The sequence below is a fragment of the Nelumbo lutea genome, chromosome 1 (genome assembly GCF_056320005.1).
Source record: "Nelumbo lutea isolate HS-2025 chromosome 1, American lotus-T2T, whole genome shotgun sequence".
In the NCBI taxonomy this organism is placed as follows: Eukaryota; Viridiplantae; Streptophyta; class Magnoliopsida; order Proteales; family Nelumbonaceae; genus Nelumbo; species Nelumbo lutea.
The window spans coordinates 158,655,756-158,678,957 of NC_142684.1; the positions used below are offsets into that span (position 1 = coordinate 158,655,756).

Genomic DNA, 23,202 nt, shown 5'->3' on the forward strand with positions numbered 1-23,202 from the left:
TACGGGCCAGGCTTTTTGGCCTGAGGTCAAGCCCATGGGTTCATTTGTGTGTTCAAGCCCATCAGGGGGCCGGACCGGCCCATCAGGCCACCCAACCCATGAACATGTCTATTCACGAAACGCGAATTGATACATTTGCCAAGCACATATGGCATACGATGGTGTTGCTGGTAACAATGTAACTTGTGTTTTATTTCAGAAAATCTAGACTCCAAAAGTATAATGATTCACATAATCAATCAAGAGTGAATGTCAATAATCCATTGTTGTTTGAGATCTGGATTGGCCAGAGACAAAATCATACACAATGGGCTGGGCAACTTGTCACTAGTGAACACCCCAGTGTTCCATAAACATGGAACCCATGTGGAACCCACACCTTGTGCATATGGAACACTGGCATGTTCACTCATGATAGGTTGCCCAACCCACAGTGTATGATCGTCTCCAACCAATCTGGTCTCTATTTGTAGCAATTCTGCTCAAACTCATCTGTCATAGGGATTGAAATCTCGAATCAAACGGAAACAATAAACAAAGAAAAAAGGCATGCTATAACAAGGATTAAAGGCATACTCAAAGTATACTAATAATTCGTCATCTTAAGCTATCACATTGTAATTAGAAAAAGATAAGGGGGAGGGGCTATAATTAAATATTTTAGTTGAGCCATTTGTAAACAATACTAAACATGTGGGCTTCTAAAAATACAATACTAGACATGTTAGCATATAGGTGCAAATGCTTCATCTGATCATAAATGCTGCATCTGATAAACACACTTTGAACAGAAATTGCATCACATTTCTGGGGGAATGCCAAAGAGTGGAGCAGCCATCAAAAGACCCAAAATTGCTGCAGCCACATTTAATTCAACGGCCTAACCACTTTAATTTTTCCATACAACAAATTATAAAATTGACAAAAAGAACAGGAGAAAAAGAGGCTCTCCCATCTCCGATCAGCTCAACATGGTTCACATAAGCTCAATTAAGGGTCAACTGCTACAGGTTCTTTATTACAAGATGACACTTTCTAAGGAGAGACTGGATGTGCCAAAGTTACGATGCTTTCCATCTGCAATGTTTGTGAGCCGAAAGCCTTGATGAGGAAGCTGGTTAATTAATAGAGTTTCCAGTTGGCTAGCTATGCTCTTTCCTGGGACTATAACATAAAGGAACGAAGCATTCTGCATCCCTTCCTTTGAACGGTGAGCACGGACTCTACCCTCAAGGTCATCCGTCTGTTGGAAGAAAATCAATTAAATTCTAAATTTCACTAATTCACAACGAGAGATGCATTCATACTAGAGAGAAAAGACGAAATAGATGGAGCAAGGTAGCAAATTTTGATGAGTACCTGTCCAACATATAATTTCTTGTCAGGTCTCAGAAGCACATAGACACTTGAAGCACCTATAGTTGATGGAGGTGGTTGTTCCCTAGAAGAGATAATGACACAATTGACCTCAGTAAGTTCTGAAATGTTTCTCTGTTTGTATAACTCTATCAGTTTCTTCTGACAGATTATGGTAACAGCACTTGCTACTTCCTTTCGTAGAATCTCTACAGAATTCAATGTCATCATCCTCATACCAATAGCTCCTATCTTAACCCTATGCAATTGCTCTTCAACTTCATCAGAATCTGAACTAAGATGTTCCACTTTTGCATCACTTTTTCCTGAAGATGCATCCTCCTTTTCATTTAATGAAAGATACAGTTCTTTTGCTCTATGGATTACTGTTTCAGGGATGCCTTCCCCTTGGGCTGTTTCAAAGGCAAGACTTTCTCTACAGATTCCATCTATCAATTTCCATGTTGGTCGTGTATGACCGTTTAAGTTCTCTGATCCCATGGCTTTACATACAATGTTCTTTGTGTTTAGTGGTAGATCAAAAATCCCATGCAAGTGGGTAGAAACAACACCAAGGCAACTAATGTTATCAAGTGTCTCAACAATGCTACCAGCAATACATGTTCCTTTTGCTGTTTCTGTACCCCTACATATTTCATCAACAAGAACAAGGCTCCTTGCAGTGGCCCCAGCTATTATGGAACGAATCTCTGACATTTCAATCTGCAATTTAAATTATTGTTAGGAGTTGGATAACAAATAGCGTTTGGAAATTTGAAGGCAAAAGTGAAAAGAATATACTCTTGATACATGCAAGGTTTACAATAATTGAATATACTCTTGATAACAGATTAGATTTTTGCAATACAAATACACACACACACCAAAGTTTGTTAAAACGAGAAACATCCATTCATCATCATCATCATCTAAGCCTTGTCCCAACTATATGGTGTCAGTTACATGAATACTGTTTTGCCAATTCCATCTGTTCACTGGTATCCATTGTTAAATTATGACCACTTAAATCATTTCTTACCACTTCAACCCATGCCCATAAATGACAAAATCTAATATGTTTAGAATATAATGCCTAAATCTGTGAGCATAAAAAAAGATCTTTTCTCAGACAAAGTTGCTCCAAGAGGCAACTTCTTCAGTTCATTGAGCTTGCATTAGTATGGTTTAGTCCTTTTTTGTGATTTAGCATCTCCAGTTGCTCATCTAAATCTGTGATTCTTTTTTTTTACTTTTTTTACATTCAAAAACAAATCCGAGACAAATACATCTTGAAACCTTGTAGGAGGGCAGAAAAGACAACAGACACCTGTTTGCTGGTTGCTTTACTCAGTCCTCTCTACACTTTTCTTGCAGGGAGTTTACTTATTGTGTGTAGTGTTATACTATAATATATGGTATCTGTACATCCCAATTCCAATCAGAAAGCCATACTGCAAATGAAAGAATGGTAGGATCCATCTAATGGACGCCATAAAGGTTGCGGAATGACTGGGCGAATTTCAAAAATTTTCCTACCTTCTCCCAACTATGAATCGCATTCCCTAAATTTAGAATACAATATTCAAGGATCCTATTATAACCATAATCGAACCGGATCTGAACCAAAAAAAAAAATGGAGGATTATACCTGATTCGGAGAAACAGTATCTCCCAAAGTTGGTGTTCACGCCCAAAGAAGACACCAAGATCCACTCCTGCTGAAGATGACACAGCTGTGGGTGGAACAAAACCAGCAGGGTGCGTCCTACACACTGGATCCTTCGCAAGAACCCTTTGGAAACTCTGAACACCGAATCTTTTTCAGTCTTTCCTACAAGACTGATGTCAAGAACTAATTTCTTGACTTCCCATTGCTGCAAAGATCAAATCTTGCAAGAGGGAATGGCGGCAGCTGGAGGAGAACTCCTGGGACGAAGATGGCTGAACTGCTTCTCTTCTCTCTAGAGTATGTATGAGATCTAATCTCAATTCGCAGGATAATTTCTTGCACAAAAACCCTTGGTTCAAAATCTGATATGTTTTTCTTAGGGTTTCTCCTATTTTCTTCTTGATTAAGAAACCTCCTAATTAGAAGTTATCCCAATCCAAATCAGTATTTAAATAGGGGATTATCTTAATCCTATCTACAAATTAAGTTAGCTTACTCCTGATCTTATCAGGAGGTTACCAGATTCAAATCTGATTTGAATTTGGTCTCCCATAGTGGATAAGGTTAAAGGCCCAATCCTTTTACTAACATTAATCTCAGATTTGCCCCATAGATGGGTGATCATATCAGCCCGGGTCAAAATGGGCTTTTGGCGCATTAAGTGTTCAGTGCTTAACTAGTTTCCAATCTGCTGCCTAGTTGAGCTTCTTTGTATGGCGTGGAACCCAAACATTGATCTACACACCAGCCACATGGGTTCAGCCCAGCCTTTATTACAAGGCCCAACCAAATTCACTGAAAAGCTCAATGAACCCCTGATCCCATCACATGGACCCTATGGGCCCAACACTTACATTAAGTGGTCCCTAGGCCAAACCATCTTATAAAAACCTAGGGACTGTGGGCAGGTGCAAGATTAGCCCATCAGGTACTATCCTAAATGGTATTACACTTAACCTCTCAGCCCTTAATGATCAAGCACTGCCTGACAAGAGAGGACCTCTCCCTCGGTTGCAAGGAACAGTGCTGCACTCTCTACTCACATGGATCTCGAGAATTAAAACCATTTGCAAACATTTTGAAACCGTACATATACATATACATATATATATATATATATATATATATTAACTTTGCAAAACAAAATTCCAACGATTGAAATCAACTGCCGGCAGTTTGGTTTCCATCAGAGAGAATGCATTCCCGATCATTACCTTTGTCAAACAAAGGGGCTGATCTTGTCACTATGATCACTCACTCAGATGAATACCAAACAACATTTGTCTGGGGAGATTTGCCCATTTGTCTCCAAGGTCCAGGGTAATACTGGAAATCCGGTCCGGTTCAAGGATTCAAGTAATCTCATACTGCATGTGCCTTGGGTCTTACCCTAGTGGCCGAGACAGGCCATCCCAACACTTGGTGGCACACCAGTATCAGCCTTGGCAGGATAAATCTCCCCAGACTCATCCAATGGCTGTGAACATTTAAAACTAACAAGAGTCTCTATAAGTGTCTAGTTTTAGGGTCTTGCACAGAATTATACCAAACAACATGAATCAAACATGCACTTTATTTATTTACACTAAATGTCAAAAGTACATCAAATCGGATTGAAGCTAAGGGCATACAAAACTGTCTAACAACAACTAAGATGGATCAGATACAAAATTTGTAGGCCCTCAACTGTTTCTTGCTACCAAAATCCCACTCCATTTAGGGTTTTCCCTGTCCCCATCGGGTACCAAGTTTCCCTAACCTGATGGGGTAGGGGATGGAGATTGATGGTGATACCCAACTGGGACAGGAACAGGGAATGAATTCCCCACCCGCCTCAACCCCGATTACACACACTTCCCTTATTTTAAGTAAATCTATTTTCTAAAAAAACTTAATTTAAAATTTCGGGGATTTGGGTCTTCAACAGGGAACCCATCATCATCAACATCAAGGGTCAGGGATGGAGGGTTATTTTTATCCCTGGCAGAAATTGGGGTTGGGGATGGGGATTTGTTTGAAGGTCGGGATCAGGGTTGGGGAGTATGATCCTCTAGACATACGGCTAAATCATCTTTGTTCCCATGAATGTGCTCATTTCTAAACCTATCTACCATATGGTACTTGGTGTTATTTAAATGGTATATAAAATATATGGCAAGTAGCACAAAATGAATATGTGTAAGCATGATTCAGAGCAGGTAAACTTATGAAAACAAACCTTCCGAATGGCAAGACATTGCAAGGGATTGCAGAAAGCATAAACAGGTGAATCATATATCACAATATAAAAGTATACCTGAAAGGAGCTTTTTCCATCAGCAGGGCTATCATAAGATTTCATGTGAAGCATAATAGAGTCAAAATGTGGAATAAGTGCCGACTCTGCAGGCACCGTCAATCCACATATTCCAAGTAATGCAGCTGCACAAATTGATCGAAGCAAACTAGATTTACCACCCCCATTTGGCCCGGTCAAAAGAAATAATGATTGCATGTCAACTGTATTATGTATTGCATTGCCTTGTGCTATATCAAACCAATAAGGTGATAAACCAAATATCTGCATTTTGTTTGCCCCATGTGATGATATTCTATCCTGCATTCAGCTTCATATCAGCCTATCATAATAATACAGTCTATATCAGCCTATCATTACAGTCCTAGCCTCATACATGAGGTAACTAATATGGAAAAAACACATCCACTATCAACAGTAACATGAGAATGATAGGCAATATCCATCATAAAGGCCTTCAACAAAAAAAAAAACAAAAACAAAACATAAAAACAAAATAAGTACCCCATAACCCTATGTACTTGCATATAGCCCAAACCAAAATTCTACTTTTGAAACATGTACCCCAAAAATGCATTAGACTCACTTAAAAGAATATATCCTATTAGCTTAGCAAGTACCTATGATACCCAGATACCTATACATGCCTTGGATACAATTCTGGATATTACATGGATAATTCAAGATGTACTTTATAGCATTGCACTTTCAAAATATATAAGATGGTGTGTGTTAACAAATTATACTATAAAAAGATCTGCACATGTTAGAAATTTAATTAAATTCATCAAGACATAAGTCTTGAAAAATGACATTTAGCTTCAAAAACTAGATATAGACAAATAATGTAAGCATATTATGTCAGATACCCATATCTGAATCCATGTCCAAGATTCCAGCATTTTAGGAAAAGGAGAGTGATATCCCAATTACCCATAACATATAAGAGTTCTTACTACTATGTCTGGGATTCCAGCAAGATATAAGAGTTTCTTACTAATGTGTATTGCCACAACAGCAGAATACAATACATGTAGCAAGGTGTTTTGTTGCAACTAGATCAGAGGTTGGTTGATTTCAGGGTAATTGAAGCCCAAACATAAAACCTAAATAATTGACCATAACCCAAGACAAATCAAAGTTAACCCAAGTTGACCAACCAAAACCATTTCAACTCCAAAAAAGTTGGCTATGGAATTGGTTCAAGTTGACAAGCACTCACAATCATAACATATAAAATAGGAAAATTACATAATATTGGAACTTGGAATTTCTTCTATTCAACATAAAATTCCTACAACTAGGCCAATGTCTTCCTTTTTATAAATAAAAAGCTTATTAGGAATACAACAAGTTTTCTGAAATTCTAATCAAATAATAAATTGTACAAGGGAATCAAATTTAACTGTGAATTGTATCAAATATCATAAGATCATTTCTACCCATTAAACAACCCAGGTAAGTCTTATTCTACTGAGGGCTTGAAAACCAACATCGAGGAAAAACCCAACATCTGCTATGAAGCTTGAAGTTGGATGCTAAAATACACAAGTACATAACCACTATTGAAGCTTTGATTTCTTATAGGAAAAACAAAAGGTAAAACCCTCATTAAAGATGTTAATCCAAGCAAACCCTAGAGTTTTCAATGGAACTAAAAGCCAAAAAGCAACACTTTCATTCATAAATAATAGACCTTATTCCAGTGCTCGAATAATATCTAGACCTGTTCATGGGCCAGGTAGCCCGATGGGTCGGCCCAACCCATTCTAAGTCGGGTTTGGACATTATTTTAAGCCCACGAGCTCGGGCTCGGGCCTAAAACACCGGGCCAGACCTTTTTTTGAGCTGGGCTCAAGCTTTCTCAAAAAAGCACAGTCCAAGCCCAAGCCCGACTTGACAATATATATTATATAATAAAAAATATAATTTATTTAATAAAAAGTATATATACAATATTTTTTTCTTTGTTTCTCTTGTCTTTTTTTCAAGTAATAGTGAAAGATTTTATTATTTTTGAGTTTTGAGGGCTTTTAATATAAATGAAACACTTTTTATCGAATAAAAAAGGAAAAAAAATATATGTTTTCAAATTTCTGGTAGGGCTCAAGCTCGGGCCTGAATGTATTCTATTGATACATAGACAAAGCCCGGCCCGAACCCAACTCATGAACAGGTCTAATAATATCTATTTATAAGAAAATAAAATCCAAACAGCCAATTTAGATCTAAAGAAGCACTTCAAGTAGGGGTGATCATGGACAGGATCGGCCAGGCTTAGCACCTCTTATAAGGGCTATAGTATGTATACATTTTATGGTTATACTTTATATAGTATAAAATATTATATATAATGTATCATATGTGTCATATTATAATATTTATATGTATATAATATATACAATACATACATATAAACATTTTTGATCCAGGCGAGAAAGGACACCCCTAAATTCCAGTCATTGATAAAAAATAACTTGAGAAAAATCCTGCGAACAAACAAATTAACAAAATACCCCAAAACAAAGAATCTTGTCATAGACCCATATTCTCTAGAGATTGGTCACAACCAAGGTTCACAATTTTGATATCAACAAACATTTTGCTATTAGGAAATAGAGAAATAGTGAAGATATTTCATTAATTTTGCTAAGATATTTGGAAATTTTAAAAATTGATAAAAACATGAAATACATTAATTGTGCTTTGTATTATATTATAATTATGTATTATACATTTTTACTAACTTATTATATATAAGTATTTTAGTCATTGTTTATTATGATTTATGCACATATATCATGTAAGGTTATGTGTAGATCATTGATTTGGAATTTTTATTAATGTTTGGTTAAATAAGAGCTGCCTCACATAGTCACATTTATAGAAGGAATTTTTTATAACATCTTATAGAAGGGTTTAATTGTAAATAGCATATTAATAATTAACCAAAGCAAATGACTTATTAGAAAATAAATAAGGACTTATTAATAATTACCAAAGACTACCATGAATAACAATTTATGAAGGACTTTTGTGTAATTTTTAGGGGCTATTAGTAATTACATAGGGACTTAATCATTATTTGAAAAAATATAAAGATTTCTTGCAATTTATAAATTTATAACTTAAACCTTATAAACTTGTAGAGAAGGGGAAAAACTCATTGGTTTCGCTCCTCTCTTTTAAGATTCAACAGTGAGCTTACAATCAAGATATTTTAAGATTTTTGGATGTGAAGAAGCAAGGAATAAAGCCAAAAGGAGAATCAAAGCTTGCATACAATGATGCTTCCACCTTCCAGAGCTCCCAAATCATATCAAGTCTTGAACACTATTTTTTCCATGCGTTTTCAACTTTAATACAAGTAAAAATATATCAAAGACAAAAACTCCATTATTGAGTCTCTTGACTGATCTCTGCAAGCCTTTTTTACCTTTGTCTTCTTCTCTCTCTTAATTTCTTCTTTCTTTTCTCTTTTTTTTTCTGATTTTCTCTCTTTTAATCATTTTATGACCTATTCCTTTCTAAAGAAGCAAGGAATAAGCCAAAAGGAGAATCAAAGCTTGCACAATATAGTGCTTCCGCCTTCTAGAGCTCACAAATCACATCAAGTAGGGTTTTGGAGCCCACAAATCTGATGAATGGGGCTAGCCAGATAATCAAGACTTGAACACTCTTTTTCTCATGCATTTTCAACTTTAATACGAATAAGAATATATCAGAGACAAAACTCCATTTTTGAGTCACTTGATTGACAGGTAAATCTGCAATCTGCAAGCCTTCCCCCCCCCTTCTGTCTTCTTCTCTCTTAGTCTCTTCTTTTTTTCTCTCTTTTAATCATTTTATGATCTAGTCATTTCTGTACGCATGTGGCATCACTGGCATGTTTCTTATTTAGCTCCACTTTGCAATTTATTTTTGTTTTTTTTTCCTTTTAGTTTTAAGAAAAAAAATATTAGATCAAATTATGTCAGTAATATGAGGGAAAAACAATTCCAGGATAGTTTCATATCACCCCTAGCTATTCTCCAATATATCAGCGATATTACAAGCCATGGTCACAACTTACAAAGATCATTTCTAAACCAACAATTATTGGTCTGACTAGTAAACATCGGAATAATATGTCAAGTACGGGCAAGGGATAGTTGTGGAGGCTATGGATGATCAATGATCAGTTGGTGGCTTAGGTTTGCCAAACCTCTCCCCATCTAGACCTCATAAAAATGGAGCTTTTGGTGCTTCTTGACTGATCCATTAGGTTGAACCTTGATGGTTGCTGCTTGGGGAGTCATCAAGTATCGGGAATTACTGAAGGCCAGTTGAAATGGTGATCCCATGAGATTTGGGAGGGCTATCATTGAAGGAAATTCACATGTGATTGGGTGGATAAGGAACCACTCTTGCTATCAGATTAGAGAGGCAAAACCTCTAATATCCAGATTGAACCACTTGTTTTTTCTGAGATTACCTAAACAGATTGCAGATTGTCATGCTAAAGATGAACATTAAATGGATGTTTTTAGGATTCATTTCACTGCTAATGGTCTTTTTTAGCTTCTAACTTAATTGAATGGAGACTATTTTGTGGATCTTCTATAGGGCCCTATGGTATCATCCCACCCCCTCCTTTATAGCAGTTTCTCCTAGGACTTTACCTGCATCATACTCTAATATGCTCTTCATACAATTTTTATGGCTTAACAAGGGGAAAAAAAGTCAAGCATTTTAACTTTGGTCCTGTCTGAGCTCTCAAGCTTAATTCAGCTGAATCATAAGGCTGAACTATGAAACCTCAGCATGCAACATGATCAAGTATCATAAAGGGCAATTTTTTTAATACTATGGAATAAATAATACATAAAAAACAGAAAATTCTCTGGAACTAAACTAAATTTTAAGTACTCCAGACATTTGCACACAAACATTATCTTGTGCAGGAAAGTCCCACATTTTTATGTAATATTATCCATGGAAACAGTTTGCTACACAAGTCAAGTGGCAATTGGATTTAAAATTCCAGGAAATGTAAATATGGGTACTTAGCAGGAAACCAAAGCAGCATATTATTCCTGTGAGGAATATTCTATATTGTCCCAATACTAAGCATCAGAAGCTACATTGCTTTTTCCCCAATTATTGACAGTTATAAGTCAATTATAGGTAGACATGAATCATACCTTACTCTTAGGGAACTCAACAAGGGTAGGAAAAACCCACTTCCTCCTTTTACCCTCACTGCAATAAAAAGTTAATAAAGAACAATATCAGAATGTGAAATCTAACATGCAATGTTTATCAAACAGTACAATACACATGATATCATAGTTTACCTGAAAGTAAAGGTAAATATTTGTCCATAAAAAAGCTCAAAGCAAATTTACCAGAGCCTTCAAAGGCATATGATAGTTACTTGTTGAAGCTTTGCTTGAGGCAAAGCTTAAAGATCTTTTGAGGCATGCCTGAAAGTAAAAGGCACATGTGCCTCATACCTTGAGGCGCCTTAAGGGCATCCACCTTATACAATATAGGAAATATAATGGATTAATTCATGAATGTAACAAAATGAACCCTTTAAAATCAGCAGTAGAGTCATGCCATGGAAAGATGCAAGTGGAATCTGACGAACCAGGCTCTAGGTGATTGTTTTAACCCATATAAAGACTTCTTCAGTTTACACACCTTGTTTTCACAACCCTTAGCTCAGAAGAAGCATGTAGACTTCTTCCAAGTACCATTCAAAGAAGCACTTTTTTATATCTAATTGGTACAATTCCCAATCAAAATTTTCTGTCAAGGACAATAAGATCCTGATAGAGTTCATCTTGGCTACTGGAATAAATGTTTCAGCATAGTCAACCTGTACACCAGTGTATACCCCTTTGCCACTAACCTAGCTTTATAACATTCCCACTGTTCCATCTGCTTTTTGTTTCATAGGGAACACCATTTGCACCTCACTGACTCTTTTCCCTCATGAAGATCCACCAACTCCCATGTATGGTTCTTGTGTAGGGCATTAATCTCTTACATTGTGTCTGTCCACTCAAGGATAGTTAGAGCCTTTGCAAAACTCTTGGGGACAGAGACACTATCAGAGGTAGACAAAAAAGCACGGAAGGATGGGAAAACAAGACCATAAGACAAGAATGTCAAGGTCATTTATAGAACCATCAATAGTGATAGGCTCAGATGTACCAATAGGAATGACGATACCAGGCTGGGTAGGTTTTTCCTCCAAAGAATCTGATGATGTACTGAAACTTAATAGAAACATCAGTAGTGATAGGATCATAGGTTTTGCCTCCAGAGGTATCAATAGGCCCACCCATACCTAGTACTGAAATTTAATTAATTACAAATGAGGACAACGAGGATTGAACACAAGACCACTTGATCAAATAGGCTCTATACCATCTCAAGCAACCATTTAACCTAAAAGCTTAAGCTGTTAGGTGAGGTCCTTGAATAGGCTTTTGTTCTCTTAATAGCCTTGATACCATGTTTTCCCGCAACTCAAAAGAAAGAGAGAAGAAAAGTGAGAAGAGAAGAAACAAGAGAGGAAGAAAATAAATTCGGATCACCAAAAAAATATAGGTGGGCCTATTGATACCTCTGGAGGCAAAACCTATGAGCCTATTACAGTAGTAACCCTTGCAGCACTAAGAGAGTTACAATAACATTCAAACAGTGTCAATCAGATCACACCACCATGTTTGTAAAGAGGGAAAGATAAATTGTTTTTCTCATTATGTATGTAGATGACATTATTAAAGGGCAGCCAAGTGCATGAGAGAGATGTATGCAGCCTTACCCTTGCACATACAGAGGGGCTGTTCCCAAGATTTGAACCCTGGTCACCTAGTCGAAATGGAGCAACCCAATCGTTGCATCAAGGCCCACCCTCGTGTAGATGACATTGTTGTCACTGGTAATTGGGATTAGGAGATTGAAAGAGTTATTATGCTCCAACTTTGAAGTGAAGGACTTGGGTCCTCTCTGGTATTTCCTTGGAATTGAAGTGGCCCACTCAAAAAGGGGCATTTTAATGTTTTAGAGGAAAGTATATTCTTGATCTTCTGCAAGATATTGGAAAGCTGGGGACCAATTATTAGACAGTTTTGTATGCCCTTAGCTTCAATCCGGTTTGATGTACTTTTGACATTTAGTGTAAATAAATAAAGTGCATGTTTGATTCATGTTGTTTGGTTTTATTCTGTGTAAGACCCTAAAACTGGACACTTATAGAGACTCGTGTTAGTTTTAAATGTTCACAGCCATTGGATAAGTCTGGGGAAATTTATCCTACCAAGGCTGATACTGGTGTGCCACCAAGTGTTGGGATGGCCTATCTCGGCCACCAGGGTAAGACCCAAGGCACATGCAGTATGGGATTACTTGATTCCTTGAACCGGACCAGATTTCCAGTGTTGCACTGGACCTTGGAGACAGATGGGCAAAACTGGAAAGTTACACCTGACCCCTAGACTCGATTATGACATTTCACTAGGTGTCAGATCGGGCTGTCTTTGATATGCCAATCAGTGAGATCCTTAGCGGGGGTCAAAACCTGGGTATGAGGTTAAGTGTAATACCATTTAGGATATACATATAAATTTGTATATGTATATGTACGATTTCAAAATGTTTGCAAATGGTTTTAATTCCCGGGATCCATGTGAGTAGAGTGCGGTACTGTTCCTTGCAGCCGAGGGAGAGGTCCTCTCTTGTCAGGCAGTGCTTGATCATTAAGGGATGAGAGGTTAAGTGTAATACCATTTAGGATAGTACCTGATGGGCTAATCTTGCACCTGTCCACAGTCCCTGGGTTTTTATAAGATGGTTTGGCCTAGGGACCACTTAATGTAATTGTTGGGCCCATAGGGTCCATGGGATGGGCTCAGGGGTTCACTGAGCTTTTCAGTAAATTCGGCTGGGCCTTATAATAATGGTTGGGCCGAACCCATGTGGTTGGTGTGTAGATCAATGCTTGGGTCCCACGCCATACAAAGAAGCCCAACTGGACAGCAGATTGGAAACTAGTTAAGCACTGAACACTTAATGGGCCAAAAGTCCATTTCGACCTGGGCTGATATGATCACCCATCTATGGGGCGAATCTGAGATTAATGTTAGTAAAAGGATTGGGCCTTTAACCTTATCCACTCTGGGAGACCAAATTCAAATCAGATTTGAATCTGGTAACCTCCTGATAAGATCAAGAGTAAGTTAACTTAATCTGCAGATAGGATTAAGATAATCCCCTATCCAAATACTAATTTGGATTGGGATAACTCCTAATTAGGAGGTTTCTTAATGATGAAGCAAAGAGGAGAAACCCTAAGAAAAACATAGCAGATTTCGAACCAGGGGTTTTAGAAATTATACTGCAAATTGAGATTAGATCTCATACAGACTCTAGAGAGAAGAGAAGCTATTCAGCCATCTTCATCCCAAGAGTTCTCCTCCAGCCGCCACCATTCTTCCTTACAAGATTCGATCTTTGAAGAAGAAAGAAGTCAAGAAATCAGTTCTTGACATCAGTCTTGCAGGAAAGACTAAAAAAGATTCGATGTTCAGAGTTTCCAGAGGATTCTTGCGAAGGATCCAATGTGTAGGACGCACTTTGCTGGTTCTGTTCCACCCACAGTTGTGTCATCTTCAGCAGGAGCGGATCTTGGTGTCTTCTTTGGGCGTGAACACCAACTTTGGAAGATACCGCTTCTCCGGATCAGGTATATTCCTCCCTTTTTCCTTTTTGTTCAGATCTGGTTTGATTATGGTTCAAGTAGGATCCTTGAATATTGTATTCTAAATTCGCCCACCCATTCCGCAACCTTTGGCGTCCATTGGATGGATCCTACCATTCTTTCACCAACCAACTTATACTTCGACAAAGCAAAATCACAAGCTTGAAAGTGATGAGAGAGAGAGAGAGGCACTTGTACATAAGATTATGTGAAACAACTCCAGGGGCTGATTGTGAGGTTTTTATATTTGTCCATGACCTGTCCAGATACCGACTATGCTATTGGAGTTCCCAGCTAATATGCATGCCCCCAAAACATGACACCTTGCAGCAATAGAAAGGGTTCTTAGGTACTTAAAGACATATCCTAGTAAAGGTTTGTTTGCTAAACATGACCATTTGAGAGTTGAGGTCAACACAGATTTTTGACCAAGCAAGCTCAATTGATGACAGAAGGACAACAAGTGCTTACTACACCTTTATAGGAGGTTATCTTGTTACTTGGTACTTGGGGGAGTAAGAAGCAGGGAGTTGCTGCAAGATCAAGTTGCCGATGTTTTTCACAAAAGGGTTAAATGCTCTGCAGCATAGTGAAATACGTAACAAGTTGAGTATGATTGACATCTATAGCCCAACTTGAGGGGGAGTGTCATAATATAGAGTTAACTTGCCGGAGGGACAGAAGTGTCTTTTTACTTTATTTTATGGTTTAGTGATGTCACCCTAGTTAAATATTAATAAGGGCACTACTTACCCAAGTTTTTTCAGGTCCAAACTTTTGATTCTCCCTTCCCTTTAATTCTTCCTCTCTTCTACTCTCTTTTTTGTCATTGGTTTATACACCTCAATCTCTGCCTCCACTATACTTCATCTCGATAAACAAAATGATCAAATTACAACATTGCTTTCTATCTCCACTATACTTCAATCTCTGTCTATTCTCTATTGATAGTACACCTTACTTAGCCCCTACAAGAGTTCCTACTCCATTGTTTCAATATTAATTTTAGAACCAAGGGTTTCTTCCTAAAAACTTGACTGGCCTAGTGTTTTAAAAGTGAAAAACGCAAAAAAAAAAAAAAAGAAAAGAAAAGAAAGCACAAGGGACATTTTGCGCTCGAGGCACGCACCTTTTTGAAGCAAGGTGCAAAAATGAACAAAAAAATATAAAAATTTTAAAAAACCAAAAATTAAAAAAAATACAAATTATTAAAATATTGAACACATTATTAATTGAAAATATAAACTTAAATTTTAGAATAAACTATTTAAAAAAAACCTATCATCTCAAATTGAAATATATAAACACAAGTACATAACATGCAAAACATATTTAAAAATAAAATCAAGCATAACATAAAAAGCATATTCAAGCATATAAGCTCTTCATTTCTTTATTTTTTTTCCCAATTTCGTTATTTCAAATAGTTTATCATTATGCATTCTTGATTCTATGAGCCACCTTTGTACCAAGCTCCTCGAGGCAAGCCCAAACAGGTGCACACCTTTTGAAAATAGTTATAAAAAAGTTTTATAACTTTAAGTATCTTTTAAAAATATCTTTTCTTCGCACACTTTGCTCGCTCATTGTAACTTTGAAAATCCCATATTTGCTAGTGTTCATTCATTCATCCTAATAAAAGATATTTATAAAAGACATTTAAAGTTATAAAATCTTTTTTTTTTCATAGGGATTAAGACATTAAGACCATAATATATACTTGTTTGGGTTCGTTGGGGATCTGGTGGCAGAACCCCTAAGCCAGCTGCTAAACACAAAAAAAAAGAGAAAAAATGCACAAATCTTCAAAAGACGCATGTCTGGGCTGGAGTGCAAGGCACACCAGGTGCACGCCTTTTGAAAATACTCCGCCTGGGACCTAGGCGAGACGCATACAATGCACCTCCCTATGTGCCTAGGCGTGCCTGAGGCATGCCTTTTAAATCACTAGACTGGCCAACTTTTGCCACGATGCCAACATTGTTCCATTCTCTCCAACAAACCTTTCCTCCAATAGCAACGAGTTCTCAAAGAAAAAGGTAGATTTTTAAGTGTTCATCCTCCACAGTCCACAAAAGAATTGGTGAGTGATCAAATAAAGGTCTTGGCATGCTACTTGCACCAAATTTGGGAAGCACTTTATTTATTCTATTGATGCAACAATACTGTCCAATTTCTCCAGAATAGGCACCTGCTGGTTGTTGGTCCATTTAAGGCGAGCCCTTGATAAAGAAATACCCACTATCTCCCATGACAACATGAACTCTGGAAACCCTCTTGGGCGATTGGGCCCCTACCTCTTTCAGAACTGTCTTATCATTTGGGTAAAAGCTTAAGTTTTAGGTACGCATGCCTCTAGCTTAAGTCCATAAGCACTGCTGTTCACTTGGGCACTCAACAGGACCTTGCAACTGATTCTCTCTCTCTCTCTCTCTCTCTCTCTCTCTCTCTCTCATATATATATATATACTATCAGTAACATAAAATTTTATTAATCTGAGCAGAAAGTGGTAAGTAAAGATGGTTCATAAACAGTTTTAAGGTTCATGAGAGAAGTTACTTGACATGGGATTTAACCTGACGTGAGAAAATAGTGCTTTTGCTATGACAAGCAACATAGAAGCAAAGACAAGAATGTTTATTTTCTCCTGTAACTCAGCAGAAAGTCCTCTCAATAATGCTAATACTGTAGCCTTTGCCTTATCACCTGCTTCATGGTATCTGACATAGAAGACCAAAGTCTCACTCAATCAAATAACACAATAAACCAGAAAACAAAATGGTAACTTGCTAAACAAAAATATACAACTTAGGTTATTAATAGAAAATCCACACCTAAGTAGCGCATCATCCACCTTCTTTGTAGTAAACCATTCTTCTCCAACTTTTCTCCCTTTTGAATCTGTAGCAGGTCTAAGCTGTTTGATTTCTTGTTCCCCAGGAGTACCAGCCCAAACATTGGGTGCAAAACGTTTTCCTTTAAACCAAACAGCTTCATGTTCTCTGGCATATGATACTTCTCCCTTGGGACCCCCAAGGGGAGCTGCTGTAGCTTTTATTCTTGAAATAATTGGAAGAAAATCTTCCATAACCTAAGACAAAATTCCCATAACATTTAAAAGTGGAATTTCTAGGAAACCTATAAATCAGTCATTATTAGGACTTGCATGCCCCAAACAGAAGAGTGTATGCCAAGTTCAAGAATTGTTTTAGTGGAAATCTGAAGCAAATAACAATTGCTAGTGATCTTTAGAGGGAATGAGGATAGATCAAATTAGAAACAGATCAAAAGGTCATTACTAACACATTAAGAAATGCAACCATCCAAACAAAATAAAAATATTCTTTTATATTGCAAAGTAATATATTTATTAAAAGAAAAAACGAAACTTACATGGAAATGGAGTGCTAAAAATTCAAGAAGAAAAATCAAAATTTCTCCAGTGGAGACAATACAAAATCCACATTTCTACACAGAAATATCTGTCATTTAAATCCAAAACTAACAAAAGCTGACCTCAAATGATGTTCAGTCAACATCTGATAATAGCCCATCCCTGGCCCAATCAGTGCCCACCCAAGTAGCTCCAGTGTCGACCAGGCAGGCCCATGAGAGGCAGCAGATCTCTAAACCATTCAAGCACTAAGTGGTTTGTTTACTTGAGGAGGCCGTATCAACCAATCAGTTAATCTCGCCTCTCTAGTGGTTAAACACTTATACTCGTCATGACGTAAAGATATAAAAGGTTGGGAGGGAATGAATGGAATAACTTTGGAGTCACCTTGCTTAATCACCTACCTATCTTGTAAATGCCACTATTAAACACTTTTATATTATAATAATTAAATAGATATTATTAAACCAAAACATTCACTTTGTGGGTTTATATACTAGTTTCTTTTAATTATTTTCTTATTTGTTAGGGTTCAATCAACACATATGTTGGTATATGCTGTCTTCAACCCTCAAAGACCTCAAAACCTGAACCAATAAGAAAGGAAGAATTTAAAAATTCTGTCCAATGAACATAGGCGCTCAGCCCCTATATTTTGTGAAATTTCTTTTCATTTTTTTTTCTCATAAATATGTTGATTTTAGATATCTTAATATGAAGCTTATAAATATCAACCAAAGATGGTTGCTCGTTACTATGGAACCTAGGGAATTACCCTAGGATTCATGAAAGTTCCATCACCTAGATGACTAGGCTACAAGGCAACCACCCCCCCCCAATCACCTAGCTTCGCCTTGGTGCCTTGAAAACTATGAAGGGCAATTGACCGGCTGAAATGGGAGAACTACCCAACCAGGCCAATTTTCAATACTCCACCAGTTCTCCCTGACTTACACAGTCTAAGTCCCCACTATGGCCATCCAAGCTTACCTTTCAAGCACCTCGCATTGGCCAATATGCAAGCTTGATGCAAGAAAAAAAAGGATTATGTTATAATTGTGACAAGAAATTCACATTGGGCCACATTTGCAAAATCCAATGTGTTTTTACTTCATTCCAATAAGAAAATGATGCTAACGGGTCTAGATCAGACCACATTTGCAAAGCCCAATAAGTGTTTCTACTTCATGCCGATGATGAGGAAGAAAATGATACTAATTGGCCTAGATTGGCCCAAATGATTGAGGACGAAAATCTACAAAATGAGCCTAGGTAGGCACAAAATGGGTGTTGACTTGGATCGAAGGAGCAAGACTCGAGAGGAGTCCTTTAATGGGGTGATTAGTGAAAAACACGTAGCTCAAGAAATCCTAATGTTGTGCATGTGACAAAAATCTTCTCTAGGCTGAAGCTTGGTCTGGCCAGGGCAGAACCTACAAAAAACTACAAATGGGTTTACAGGAGAAAGGAACAAGAGGCAATTTGCCATCTGAAAATGATCATGGGGGTGATGATGCAAGTTCAGCCATCAAACTCCTATTTGGGGAAGGAGCAACAAGACAACAAGGTGAGTGTTGATGGTCCTGAATCTGATGCCAATTTGACGTTGCAAAGTAACAATGATAAGGATGGCGCTTCAGGATGTGTGTCTCTTCAGAAAATAGTGGAAAGAGATGCCACGATTGGTAAAAGTCTGGGTTTTTTTTTCTAGGGTGGTGGGGACTTTGCTAGAAAAGCCATTGAGGGGTTTGAAAGGAGAAGAACAGAAGAGAAGTTGAACAAAAAAGTTCTTGGGGAAGGAGGCGAGGCATGGAACGAGGATGATTCAGGCCAGGTGGATACACTCATGGAAGAAGAGTGAGGTGTCAGTTATTTGCAAGTAGTGGTTGTGTTTTTTATCAGGTGTCTGGTTGATAGTTTCTCTCGGTTCAAGGGGTTTCTTTCTTGGGGCTATTCTTTGGTCTTTGCTTTGAGTCTAGTATCAATAGCCTTTATGTTTGTTAAGTTGTGTGGTATTTTTGGATTTGTTAAGGGGACGTTGATGTCTAAATGTTGGGTCGATTGGTTGTGTTTCTCTTTTGGGTGATATCTTATCACCTTTCTGTTGTATTTCTTTTTCTTTTTTAATGAAATTTGCTCTTTATTCTTCAAAAAAAATAAATAATAATAGCTTTTTCAACCTTTCCTTTATTTCATCATTTTCTTGTGAAGAGTCTTTTTGATGCATCATGTATCTACCATGAAATAAATCTCTGTATTTTGTCCCTCATCTATGATCTATGTAAGTAATAAATTCTATTTACTCTCCTTTAGTGCCTAGTTTATGATAGAGTTTGCCATTTGCCTTAAATTTAACTTCACTCGTTTTCTTCTTATCTCCCTTTCTCTGTGTTTTTATATTTTCCAAGTTTTCTACACTTTATTTTAGAAAACCAGTATGAAATGCCCGTTTTACTTTGATAATATTTTTAAATTCTTCATTCCATCTAGTTTCTATGGTGCTTTGCCTCCTCATCTGAATTCCATTTCCCTTCTACTATTGGCTTGTTGTTGTGTAAACTTGAATGCAATCTTTCTAGTGAATTTGGTGGCAGTCTTATATACATTAAACATAAATTGATAAAAGTGAAGCAAGATAAAGGAATGCTTTAATGTCCTTATCAGAAGACAAATTATACAGCTAATGCGAAGCAGGAGATGAAAATCAAATAAAAAGACAAGGAATCTTGTACAGATAAGAGAGAATACAATAGACTTCAACAACCAAAAGAATAACAAGGATATTACCTTTTTGCTGCATTTAAAATTCCATGGATCAAATCAAATAATGAAAAAGAAAAAAACAATAACATGTGTAAATAAGTCAAACTATTAAGCAAACAAGAAACATATAATATCAAACATGTATAACGAACTCAAGTAGTATCTTAAACATGATGGCAACTAACAAGATAATTTATTAAGAGTATCGGAAACCTACTGCTATAGATAAGGCTTCAGCTGCCTTCTCCACTTCTGCATATGCTTCCTCAGCATGAATCCTCTTCACACGCCCTTTCCATGAAGATTCCATATCTACAAAAAATTCACATGGAATTGCAAGAAAGGAACTGAATTTTTGATCACTTTCACCATCCAGAAGAATCACTTCACCAATTCGATTTGACACCCATTCACACTCTTTTACCTAGGAAGGGCAAGAATAGTAAATAGTAAATGTGATTTAACCTCATAAAAGCATTATAGATATGTTGGTCTTGTCCCAACTAGCTTTGGATGAATTAGGTTACCTCATTCACAACAAAAACACTTACCATTTGTAAAAATTCTTTGTGCAAAAAAGCAAACATTTACCAGCTTAATATAATGGGAATATACTCAAGTTTCCACAGTTAACATGTACACAAACAATGAAACACATTTCAAGGATGCATTAAATAGTTTATTTATCATTTTATTATGTAGCATGCATGTCAATATGTATGGTAATCAAGTCATCAAAAATTCTTTTCAATGAAACATGATCAGATTCTTACTTGTTAATTCATGTAACATTTAGGGATTCACACCCATGAAAATTTCATATCAGATTTAGTGATTCCTTCAAATTTAAAATCTGATACAGTAGCCTGGTCACTCCTTCCAATAGAGCTTGGCACCACAAGTGAATATATGCTTACTTGCTGTGCCAATAATATTATTTCTTGCAGTAATTTTTCATTTCAGGTTTCTCCCTTTTGGTCCTTAATATGTACCCACGTATCAATAGTTCTATAAATACAAAAGTATTTTAACCAAGGAAAAAACAAATCAAATTGGAAAAGCAACGCACCAAGGTCTTTAATTCAACTTTCAACCCAGTGGCAACCCAAGTAGGATCCACTAGAAGTTTTAGAATATCACATAGCTCAAAGCTTTTATACATCTGCAGGATTTCATCAGCTATGTTCTTGATTCTGCAGAATTCAATATGATTTGCCTCTCTGGATTCCAATAGCTTCACAAGCTGCAAAACATAAAGCAGAATTCAGGACCAAAACAGGAAAACAGGAAAACATAGAGAACTTGGAAGGAGCAAAACAGGAAAACACTCAAAGGGTGTTACCCCATCCTTTCCAGAGTACAGGCAAAGGTGCATTGCTTGTTTGTTGCTAAAGATTTCCAAATACACATATGTATTTGGCTTTGGAATCATGGGAAGGAAGTGCAAACATAGGACAGCAATACAAATTCAACAGAAAATGGAATGACTAGCAGTCAGCCCCCACCATGAGGATTTAAGGACCAAAACAGGGGAAATGCAGAAAAAGGTCCACTGTTGTCCAGATTCCAGATGGCTCCTTTTCTCAAGCCAATCAGTGAGAATCTAAAGCAGTGGGTTTGCCAATATGGAGAAGAATTTGCATACTAAAGCATAACCCAACCTCCACTAAGGGCCAGTTCGTTTCCTCTTAACTCTTATCTCTTCAGAGGAATCTTTTAACTTTAAGAGAAAAATTGTTCTTCATTTTCTCTTATCTCTTATCTCTTAAAGTGCAATCATACAAACTTTTATTTTCCAATGATACCCCAAAAAGACAAACAAAAACTTAAATATATAGGATCAAAATAGATATTTGATAATTTTCAGAAATCAGAATTCAGAGTTCAGAACAACATCCTCTGCATTCAGAGTTCAGAGGAAAGAAAAGTTCACTAATACCAATATACCTCTTAATGTAATTATTGCACTTTCAGATGTCAGACTTCGGAACAAGCGAACAGGCCCTAAGTATCGGATTTCACAATGCAAGTAAAAACTATAATGGAAATCATAGTTTGCAGAAAATAATTGCCAATAATACACTGATAAAAAAATAATTGCCAATAATACTCAACTAACGAATAGCTTGAGAAAAGGACTAACATGCAGGCACATTCTTGTCAAACTAACATAGAAATAAATACAACCTTGGCAGCTGGCACACATGTAAACTCAGGGATCGAACATGTTACACCACTCATAATTTTGCATGTTTCTGCCAAAATAAATACAACTCAGCACATCTCATTTATAAACTCAATAACATAGCAGCATGCAAGGAACACACATACATATATGTGCATGAATATGTACAAATGAAGCACTTGTGCAGAACAAAACACTCATGAGGCCCTAATGATCAAATGCAGAAATTTCTTCTTGGTATCAACCATAAATATAATGGAGGAAAATAAGTAGAAGAAACTGATAACTGGCAGGCCATATCTTTGACCAGTTTATTGAGAGTAAAGGGATTCAATCATAATGATAACTGGGAGATAAATTAAAAGATTTCATAGAAATGAATGGTATCCCTTTAGGACATTCCAAGACTAAGGTATGCTCCTTAAGGCTATGTCTAGTTTACAAGCAAAGGAAAGAATATACTTTTCTGATTGGGTAAACAGTTTTTTGTTCCTAGCCCAGGTGATTAATAAAGTAATAGGAGAGAGAGTAACAAAATAAGTGGCAGTTGGCTGTTTTTCCCAACCACGCTTACAACTAATATAGACTTAAAAATTCCAATAACAAAAAAAAAGTTGGAATCACCTACTTACAGCAACTTTCCAGAGTTTATCTGACACATTTTGCTCAAACAAAAAAAACATTTGTAATAAAACATGAAAGAAATGATCAGTTGCATGTGGGGCCTGCTAATCTTCCAATACAATGTTTATTAAATCCTTTTGAAAACTGTGGAGAAAGTATATG

General features: G+C 36.9%; 1 protein-coding gene across 4 annotated transcripts in view; it reads right to left on the reverse strand.

The window, feature by feature from the left end:
• Positions 1 to 648: 648 nt before the first annotated feature.
• MSH1 (MUTL protein homolog 1) overlaps positions 649 to 23,202 on the reverse strand; it is an 82,147-nt gene continuing 59,593 nt past the window's right edge. For all 4 annotated transcript variants that reach the window (XM_088958252.1, XM_088958244.1, XM_088958237.1 and 1 more), the window contains exons 14-22: positions 22,419 to 22,486; positions 21,301 to 21,474; positions 20,449 to 20,655; positions 16,909 to 17,165; positions 16,651 to 16,794; positions 10,505 to 10,562; positions 5,322 to 5,621; positions 1,360 to 2,079; positions 649 to 1,243 (exon numbers count right to left, since the gene is read on the reverse strand). In XM_088958252.1, the coding sequence (XP_088814378.1) occupies positions 1,019 to 1,243; positions 1,360 to 2,079; positions 5,322 to 5,621; positions 10,505 to 10,562; positions 16,651 to 16,794; positions 16,909 to 17,165; positions 20,449 to 20,655; positions 21,301 to 21,474; positions 22,419 to 22,486 (2,153 nt within the window). In that variant the 3' untranslated portion in view covers positions 649 to 1,018. The remainder of the gene's footprint in view (positions 1,244 to 1,359; positions 2,080 to 5,321; positions 5,622 to 10,504; positions 10,563 to 16,650; positions 16,795 to 16,908; positions 17,166 to 20,448; positions 20,656 to 21,300; positions 21,475 to 22,418; positions 22,487 to 23,202) is intronic.